A 10,000-nucleotide genomic window follows, 5' to 3' on the forward strand; every position below is an offset into this window, starting at 1 on the left:
TCATATTTGGCCTCACCTGACTCGTATGACTCGAAGGATTCCTTTTAAGAAAATATACGTCAATTATTTATTGTTATTATTACACACGCTTCAGTATTGTCATAGTAAATACAAATGTTCCTATAAATACACGCATTATTGTTCAGAAACCTGGCTAGATTATGTCCATTCATACTACATATGAAATACACTTACACGGCTGTCTGCGGCGACAATGGCTGCCAGGCCAAGGAAGAAAAGGACCTGCAAGTTTATAAACTAAAATTTAGAACGAAAAACAGAATAAATCATGAAAATAAATTTTGCTGTCTATGATGATAAAGATAATAATTACAAAAATAATTACTGTAATAATAATGATGGCCAAAAAGAAAATATTAATATTGATAACAGTTGTAATGAGAAAAATGTTTTAAGCAAAAAATATTTCTTCTCTACCATTTACCTTAGTATTCATGTTGAGTACAGTTGCTTTAGTGGGAACTGATGCTGGTCAGTCTCCCGCTAACCAATATATACTATCGCGCCAACCTAACTCCATTCGAAGGTCATCGAGGGACAAGTTTTTCGGAAGTATTACATGCAGGGCGGTTCTGACCTGGCGTAGTTCAGCACCGTAGTCCATGGAGTGATAATTTATAATTGTGTGTTTTATAGTTCGAACAGTTCCATTCATAGCCAAGTGTAAGACGAAAACAAAAACAAAAATGCTGTAGTGAAGATGCTGTCGAGATGGATATGGTAGAAGTATTGCGAGTACTACTGGAGCTGTAAAAAAAAAAAAAAAAAAAAAAAAAACGGTAGTGTCATTATCTCTAGATCTGTACCAGTTGTGGTTTTGAAATTATTTTCTAGTAATAAGGTATAAATAGTCCATACTGGTAGACGATTTTCTCGTGTATTGCAGTACGGCTAGTATAGTGTGTTACAGTGTTCCCAACCATGCGCCAAAGGGAGGACGAAGGTCAAAAATAATAATAATAAAAATGTTGTTATATGACTTCTTTATTATGTACTCAATAACTCTCATCCAGTTTTTATATGATATTATTTTAAAAAACTGATCCAAAACAATCATTTTTAAGAATAATAGTTTTATATAATCACACATAGGTAAAGTCTAACAGAAGTTGTGTCATGATAAATTCACGTATATATGAGTTATTCTCATTACAAAAATCGTTTTCTTTGTAGAAATTGTGAATTTCTTATAGTATTTGGACATCCTTCCCTTGTAGTTTACCAAATGAATAAGTCCCAAGTACTGTCATTGATTTTGATATTGTCAATTCTTTAGTTCTCATCACCTAGCTGAGATTACTTTGTCCGAAAATATTTTGCTACTTTTAAGCATATGGTGATGTTTTCCCCCTTGGAAAATGCATTTTCTATTTATTCTATTTTGTAAAAAACTGTTTTTGTTTTTATTCTTTTACCATACGTATATATTCAGTTAGATTTTTTTCAGAAAAAAAAAAAAAAAATTCAATTAAACAATTTCATGAACAAATACTTTATAATATGCCGATACGCGTTATTTCAAATAACTTTAGTACTACTGCTACTACCTCACTTAACCCGTTAGGTTGGTACAGTGGTAACGCGACGGCCTCACACCCCGCGGTCGGTAGATCAAGCCCCGTCCAAGCTCGTGTGTTTCCGCTGTCGCCTGACGGTCACTGCTGTGGTTGGGCACCATGATGAGTAAGGACCAAGCTCAGGTCGAGTCACATTCGCTGACACAGAGGGCTTGCCATAGTGCATATAAGTTCGGCGATGCATCTGCTCCGCAAATTTGGCTTTTTCTTATCCTTATGCCATTATCATTTTCACCAAAGGTATGCAACCCAGATAAAAAAAACATGAATTTATAATTGAAAATTGAAGAGGAATATCACAATCGTCATTACAAATGTAATCACAATGTTATTCCAAACAGAAACTAAATGCTATCCACAGACTTGCTCATGTGATCGTCTATGCCAACCTTAAGGACGGTTTTGCGATTATTGTAATCATGCTGTCCCTATCGCAGAATTTTTGATCTTTTGAAATAACTTTTTCATGATACTGGGTTATTCTAAAACCAGGTATTATTGTTACTTATATTTCTATTTTTAGAATTTCAAGTAATATAGATAAGCCAGCTCTTTCTTTCAATTTTTTCTCAGTATTTGACCATACTAAATACATGTACTCTCTATTTCTCTCTCCCTCCTTCCTCTTTCTTTCTCTGTCTCTGCATTCTCCCTTCTCTCTCATTCTGTATGCTCTCCCTCGCTCTCTAAAGGTCTCACCAGAGAGAATATTCCCGAAACGTTTCATTGAATAACAATCAATACATATCATACTATGTAAATATACACATGCATAAGTATAGTTTTGTGTGCATTATGTTAGATTGATTGTTGCAATACCTCCTAAGCTTGTATTATTTTTCTATCACTTCTATAACAGCACAAGGAGATATAAGATTTACTTAGGAAATAAATGAATAATCTTTGGACAAGAAACTCGTAAAATAAGAAGAATGCTCATTTATGTATGCCTTTATTAATAAATAGATAACAGTAATAACATTGTTCTGTAACCGGAAAGAGTCCACTGTAGCTGTAGTTTCAAATCAACTTTTACTTTGATTCGTTGGACTCGTAGGAGTCAGGGTAACGAGCCTCGCCCTCGTAGTTGACCTCGGCCACGTAGCCGGAGTCGCCGTCCACGAAGTACTTGACGGTCTGCAGGCGGCCGTCGGGGAGCTGCACGTAGTAGGATCCCTGAGTATCCTCCCCGTCACGGGCTTCCTGGTGTCCGAAGTCGTTGCCGGAGTCTTCGTGCCTGACAGCCCAGTCGAAGTCGTATTTGGCCTCTCCTGATTCGTAGGACTCGAAGGATTCCTTGTAAAAGAATTATACATTATATATTATACATTAGTTATACATATACACCTAGTTAAATTGATATCTGAATGAGGTTTTCGTATACACTTTTATGCAATATTGTTCTGATTAAGATTATTCCCTTTCATACTACATTTAAGTTGTTATATACTTACACGGCTGTCTGCGGCGACAATGGCTGCCAGGCCAAGGAAGAAAAGGACCTGCAAATGTATGAGCCAAACCTAGCATTAAAAATTGATCAAATAATGAAAATATTCTACAGTTTTATATCAAAAGATTATGAAGATCATAATGATAATGATAGTGAAAACAGTATTGATACTGCTACCACTACGAATAAACATATTGAATGAAGAACCAAGTCATATTTATTGTTTACCTTAGTATTCATGTTGAGTACAGTTGCTTTAGTGGGAACTGAAGCTGGTCAGTCTCCCGCTAACCAATATATACTATCGCGCCAACCTAACTTCATTCGAAGGTCATCGAGGGACAAGTTTTTCGGAAGTATTACATGCAGGGCGGGTCTGACCTGGCGTAGTTCAGCACCGTAGTTCATGGAGTGATAATTTATAATTGTGTGTTTTATATTTCGAACAGTTCCATTCATGGCTAAGTGTCAGACGAAAAAAAAAAAAAAAAAAAAAAAAATACAGTGAAGATACTGTCGAGATGGATATGGTAAAAGCATTGCGAGGACAAATGGAAGCTGTTAGAAAAAAATGTTAGTGTCATTATCCCTAAATATGTACCAGTTGTGGTTTTAAAATAAGTTTCTGGCAATAAAGTATAAATAGATCATATTGCTAGACGATTTTCTCGTGTATTGCTGTACCGCTATTATAGTGTATTATAGAGTGTCCAACCATGCGCTAAAGGTAGGACGAAGAGTCTAAAATAATAATAATAATAACAATAAAAATGTTGTTACGTAATTTCTTTCCTATATGCTCATTCACTTTCATCCAGTTCCTGGCTACCTGCTGGCTTCATGATTATTATATGATATTATTCAAAAACTGACCCAAAACAATCGTTTTTAAGAATAATATTTTTAAATAATCACAGACAGATAAAGTCTAACAGAAGTTGTGTGTCATGATGAATTCACTTATATATGAGTTACTACCATTACAAAAATCGTTTTCTTTGTAAAAATTGTGAATTTCTTATAGTATTTGGATATCCTTCCTTAGTAGTTTCCCAAATGGATAAGTCCCAAGTACTGTCATTGATTTTGATATTGTCAGTTCTTTAGTTCTCATCACCTCGCTGAGATTACTATGTCCGAAAATATCTTGCTACTTTTAAGCATAGGGTGATGATTTCCCCCTTGTAACGTGTATTTTCTATTTATTATATATCGTAAAAAATGTTTTTTGTTTTTATTCTTTTAACTTATGTATATATTAAATTAGATCATTTCTGAAAAAAAAACATAATATGCCGATATACGTTACTTGAAATAACTTTATTACTATTGCTATCGTTATGTTGCTACCGTTATGTTGGTACAGTGGTAACGCGACGGCCTCACACCCCGCGGTCCGTAGATCAAGCCCCGTCCAAGCTCGTGTGATTCCGCTGTCGCCTGACGGTCACTGCTGTGGTTGGGCACCATGATGAGTAAGGACCAAGCTCAGGTCGAGCCACATTCGCTGACACAGGCAGGCTTGCCATAGTGCATATACTGTAAGCCCGGCGATGCATCTTCTCTGAAAATCCGGCTTATTCTTATCCTTATTCCACTATTATTTTAACCAAAGACATGCAACTCAGACAAGAAACATGAATTTGTATTTGAAAAATGAGAAGGAATATCACAATCGTCATTACAAATGAAATCACAATGTTGTTCCAAACAGAAACGAAATGCTATCCACAGACTTGCTTATGTGATCGTCTGTGGCAACCTCAAGGACAGGTTTGCGATTATTGTAATCATGCTGTCCCTATCGCAGAATTTTTGATCTTTTGAAATAACTTTCTCATGATACTGGGTTATTCTAAAACCAGGTATTATTGTTAATTAAATTTCTATTTTTAGAATTTCAAGTAATATAGATAAGCCAGCTCTTTCTTTCAATTTTTTCTCAGTATTTGACCATACTAAATATATGTATTCTTTTTATTTCTCTCTCCCTCTTTCCTCTTTCTTTCTCTGTCTCTCTGCATTCTCCCCTCTCTCTCATTCTGTATGCTCTCCCTCGCTCTCTAAAGGTCTCACCGGAGAGAATTTTCCCGAAACGTTTCATTGAATAACAATCAATACATATCATAGTATGTAAATATACACATGCATAAGTATATGTTTGTGTGCATTATGTTAGATTGATTGTTGCAATACCTCCTAAGCTTGTATTATTTCTCTATCACTTCTACAACAGCATACGTAGATATAAGATTTACTTAGGAAATAAATGAATAATCTTTGGACAAGAAACTCGCAAAATAATTTATGGATGCCTTTATTAATAAATAGATAACAATAATAACATTGTTCTGTAACCGGAAAGAGTCCACTGTAGCTGTAGTTTCAAATCAACTTTTACTTTGATTCGTTGGACTCGTAGGAGTCAGGGTAACGAGCCTCGCCCTCGTAGTTGACCTCGGCCACGTAGCCGGAGTCGCCGTCCACGAAGTACTTGACGGTCTGCAGGCGGCCGTCGGGGAGCTGCACGTAGTAGGATCCCTGGGTGTGGTCTCCGTCACGGGCTTCCTGGTGTCCGAAGTCGTTCCCGGAGTCTTCGTGTCTGACAGCCCAGTCGAAGTCGTATTTGGCCTCTCCTGATTCGTAGGACTCGAAGGATTCCTTGTAAAAGAATTATAACTTATACATTATACATTGATTATACATATACACCTAGTTAAATTGATATCTTAATGAGTATTTTTGTGTACACATATATGCAATATTGTTCAGATTAAGACTATGCCCTTTCATACTACATTTAAGTTTATACTTACACTGCTGTCTGCGGCGACAATGGCTGCCAGGCCAAGGAAGAAAAGGACCTGCAAACGTATGAGCCAAACCTAGTATTTATATTGATTAAATAATAAAAATATTATGCAATTTCATATAAAAGATTATGAAGATCATAATAATAATGAAAGTGAAAACAGTATTGATACTGCTACCACTACGAATAAACATATTGAATGAAGAACCAAGTCATATTTATTGTTTACCTTAGTATTCATGTTGAGTACAGTTGCTTTAGAGGGAACTGATGCTGGTCAGTCTCCCGCTAACCAATATATACTATCGCGCCAACCTAACTTCATTCGAAGGTCATCGAGGGACAAGTTTTTCAAAGGTATTACATGCAGGGCGGGTCTGACCTGGTGTAGTTCAGCACCGTAGTTCACGGAGTGATAATTTATAATTGTGTGTTTTATAGTTCGAACAGTTACATCCATGGCTAAGCGTCAGACGAAAAAAATACTATAGTGAAGATGCTGTCGAGATGGATATGGTAGAAGCATTGCGAGTACAGCTGGAGCTGTAAAAAAAAAAGAGAGAGAAAAAAAAAGTAGTGTCATTATTTCTAGATCTGTACCAGTTGTGGTTCTGAAATTATTTTCTGGCAATAAAGTATAAATTGTCTATACTGATAAGCGATTTTCTCGTGTATTGCAGTACTGCTAATATAGTGTGTTACAGTGTTCCCAACTTTGCGCTAAAGGTAAGACGACTAAAATAATAATAATAATAAAAATGTTGTTATATAACTTCTTTACTAAGTACTCATTCACTCTCCTCCAGTTTCTGGCTATCTGCTACACCATGGCTTCATAATTATTATATGATATTATTCAAAAAACTGATCCAAAACCAAATCGGTTTTAAGAATAATATTTTTATATAATCACATATAGGTAAATTCTAATAGAAGTTGTGTGTCATTATGAATTCACTTATATATGAGTTACTACTATTACAAAATTCGTTTTCTTTGTAAAAATTGTGAATTTCTTATAGTATTTGGACATCCTTCCCTAATAGTTTACCAAATGAATAAGTCCCAAGTACTGTCAGTGATTTTGATATTGTCAGTTCTTTAGTTCTCATCACCTCTCTGAGATTACTATGTCCGAAAATATCTTGCTACTTTTAAGCATAGGGTGATGGTTTCCCCCTTGTAACGTGTATTTTCTATTTATTATATATCGTAAAAAATGTTTTTTGTTTTTATTTTTTTAACTTAAGTATATATTAAATTAGATAATTTCTAAGATTATTTTTATTTTTTTTTTATAATATGCCAATACGCGTTACTTGAAATAACTTTATTACTACTGTTACTACCATTGGCAGCGGATAGCATGATTTGCTGCAAAGGCAGAGTCGGTCATAGACACGGATGGCACCGTGCCAGACATGTAAACCAGCCATCCTACTACACAAATATTTTTTTAAATACCGCGACCGATGAGATTTATTAGCCCGTTATGTTAGTACAGTGGTAACGCGACGGCCTCACACCCCGCGGTGGGTAGATCAAGCCCCGTCCAAGCTCGTGTGTTTCCGCTGTCGCCTGACGGTCACTGCTGTGGTTGGGCACCAATGGTGAGTAAGGACCAAGCTCAGGTCGAGCCACATTCGCTGTTACAGGCGGCCTTGTCATAGTGCATATAAGCCCGGTGATGTATCTTCTCTGAAAATCTGGCTTATTCTTATCCTTATGCCATCATCATATTCACTTAAGGTATGCAACCCAGATAAAAGAAAAACACATGAATTTATGATTGAAAATTAAAGAGGGATATCACAATCGTCATTACAAATGAAATCACAGTGTTATTCTAAACATAAACGAAATGCTATCCACAGACTTGCTTATGCGATCGTCTGTTCCAACCTCGAGGACAGGTTTGCGATTATTGTAATCATGCTGTCCGTATCGCAGAATTTTCTATTTTTTGAAATAACTTTCTCATAATACAGGGATATTTTACAACAAGGTATTATTGTTACTTAACTTTCTATTTTTAGAATTTCAAGTAATATAGATATGCCATCATTGTTTGAATATAGTATAACAAACAAGTCAGCTCTTGTTTAAAAAATCTCATTTGCCCATACATGTATACTTAATTTATCTCTCTCTTTTTCCTCTTTCTTTCTCTGTCTCTCTGCATTCTCCCCTCTCTCTCATTCTGTATGCTCTCCCTCGCTCTCTAAAGGTCTCACCTGAGAGAATTTTCCCGAAATGTTTCATTGAATAACAATCAATACATATCATGGTATGTAAATATACACATGCATAAGTATATGCTTGTGTGCATTATGTTATATTGATTGTTGCAATACCTCCTAAGCTTGTATTATTTCTCTATCACTTCTACAACAGCATAAGGGGATATAAGATTTATTTAGGAAATAAATGAATAATCTTTGGACAAGAAACTCGCAAAATAATTTATGGATGCCTTTATTAATAAATAGATAACAATAATAACATTGTTCTGTAACCGGAAAGAGTCCACTGCAGCCGTAGTTTCAAATCAACTTCTACTTTGATTCGTTGGACTCGTAGGAGTCAGGGTAACGAGCCTCGCCCTCGTAGTTGACCTCGGCCACGTAGCCGGAGTCGCCGTCCACGAAGTACTTGACGGTCTGCAGGCGGCCGTCGGGGAGCTGCACGTAGTAGGATCCCTGGGTGTGGTCGCCGTCACGGGCCTCCTGGTGGCCGAAGTCGTTGCCTGAGTCTTCGTGTCTGACAGCCCAGTCGAAGTCGTATTTGGCCTCACCTGATTCGTAGGACTCGAAGGATTCCTTGTAAAAAAATATATATATATACATTAATGAGTTATACATATACACCTAGTTAAATTGATATCAAAATGAAGTTTTCGTATACACATATATGCGATATTGTTCAGATTAGGATTATGCCCTTTCATACTACATTAAAGTTGTTATATACTTACACGGCTGTCTGCGGCGACAATGGCTGCCAGGCCAAGGAAGAAAAGGACCTGCAAATGTATGAGCCAAACCTAGCATTTAAATGGATTAAATAATGAAACTATTCTACAGTTTCATATAAAAAGATTATGAATGTCATAATGATAATGATAGTGCAAGCAGTACTGATAGTGCTACCACTACTAATAAACATATTGAAGGAAGAAGCAATTCATATTTGTTATTTACCTTAGTATTCATGTTGAGTACAGTTGCTTTAGTGGGAACTGATGCTGGTCAGTCTCCCGCTAACCAATATATACTATCGCGCCAACCTAGCTTCATTCGAAGGTCGTGAGGGACAAGTTTTTCAAAGGTATTACATGGAGGGTGGGTGTGACCTGGCTTGGTTCTGCGTTGTAGTTCATGTAGGGATTATATAGTTGTGCGTTTTATATTTTGGACATTTCCGTTTGTAGCTAGGTATATGAGGAAGATAACACTGTAGTGAAGATACTGTCGATATAGATAGATACAGTAAAAAAGAAGAAAAAAAAAGAATCTGTATGGATCTGCACTTTTAACATTATTTTCTAGCAATATGTAAATGAAATACTTGAAAACGATTTTCTCGTGTATTGCAATGTTTCCAGTTCCCGGCCATGCAAACAAGGGATGGCAAAGGGTTCAATTCCTTTATTTGGGAGTTATATATGATATATATGTATATATATATATATATATGCATATATATATATATATATATATATATATATATATATATATATATATATATATTTGTATGTATATGTATTTATATTTATGTATGTATATATATATATATATATATATATATATATATATATATATATATATATATATAAATATATATACATATAAATAAATATATAAATATATATATATATATATACATATATATATATATATATATATATATATATATATACATATAAATATACATATATATATATATATATATATATATATATATATATATATATATATATATATATATATATATATATATATATATATATATATATATATATATATATATATATATATATATATATATATATGTATATTTATGTATGTATATATATATATATATATATATATATATATATATATATATATATATTTATATTTATATATATATATATAA

The 10,000-nt window shown here is 34.6% G+C and overlaps 4 protein-coding genes across 4 annotated transcripts in view; all 4 read right to left on the reverse strand.

Annotated features, from left to right (window-relative positions):
- LOC147467263 (pro-resilin-like) overlaps positions 1-532 on the reverse strand; it is an 857-nt gene extending 325 nt beyond the window's left edge. Inside the window, exons 1-3 of the mRNA XM_086531987.1 lie at positions 446-532; positions 196-243; positions 1-41 (exon numbers count right to left, since the gene is read on the reverse strand). The exon at positions 1-41 is cut by the window's left edge and continues 325 nt beyond it. Of these exons, the coding sequence (XP_086388113.1) occupies positions 1-41; positions 196-243; positions 446-457 (101 nt within the window). The 5' untranslated portion in view covers positions 458-532. The remainder of the gene's footprint in view (positions 42-195; positions 244-445) is intronic.
- A 2,004-nt stretch (positions 533-2,536) lies between these two features.
- Positions 2,537-3,361, reverse strand: LOC147467264 (pro-resilin-like). Its single transcript, XM_086532766.1, has 3 exons — positions 3,280-3,361; positions 3,053-3,100; positions 2,537-2,894 (listed from the first exon to the last, which is right to left on the reverse strand). The coding sequence occupies exons 1-3, from the start codon at positions 3,289-3,291 to the stop codon at positions 2,631-2,633; spliced, it is 324 nt and encodes a 107-aa protein (XP_086388892.1). The 5' UTR covers positions 3,292-3,361; the 3' UTR covers positions 2,537-2,630.
- A 2,009-nt stretch (positions 3,362-5,370) lies between these two features.
- Positions 5,371-6,125, reverse strand: LOC147467265 (pro-resilin-like). The gene is made up of 3 exons (XM_086532657.1): positions 6,093-6,125; positions 5,868-5,915; positions 5,371-5,712 (listed from the first exon to the last, which is right to left on the reverse strand). The coding sequence occupies exons 1-3, from the start codon at positions 6,102-6,104 to the stop codon at positions 5,449-5,451; spliced, it is 324 nt and encodes a 107-aa protein (XP_086388783.1). The 5' UTR covers positions 6,105-6,125; the 3' UTR covers positions 5,371-5,448.
- A 2,199-nt stretch (positions 6,126-8,324) lies between these two features.
- Positions 8,325-9,121, reverse strand: LOC147467266 (pro-resilin-like). The gene is made up of 3 exons (XM_086532655.1): positions 9,064-9,121; positions 8,838-8,885; positions 8,325-8,682 (listed from the first exon to the last, which is right to left on the reverse strand). The coding sequence occupies exons 1-3, from the start codon at positions 9,073-9,075 to the stop codon at positions 8,419-8,421; spliced, it is 324 nt and encodes a 107-aa protein (XP_086388781.1). The 5' UTR covers positions 9,076-9,121; the 3' UTR covers positions 8,325-8,418.
- Positions 9,122-10,000: the final 879 nt, after the last annotated feature.

Source organism: Penaeus japonicus, unplaced genomic scaffold, assembly GCF_977035675.1.
Source record: "Penaeus japonicus unplaced genomic scaffold, GWHDUDI00000001_assembly GWHDUDI00000037, whole genome shotgun sequence".
NCBI classification, from domain to species: Eukaryota; Metazoa; Arthropoda; class Malacostraca; order Decapoda; family Penaeidae; genus Penaeus; species Penaeus japonicus.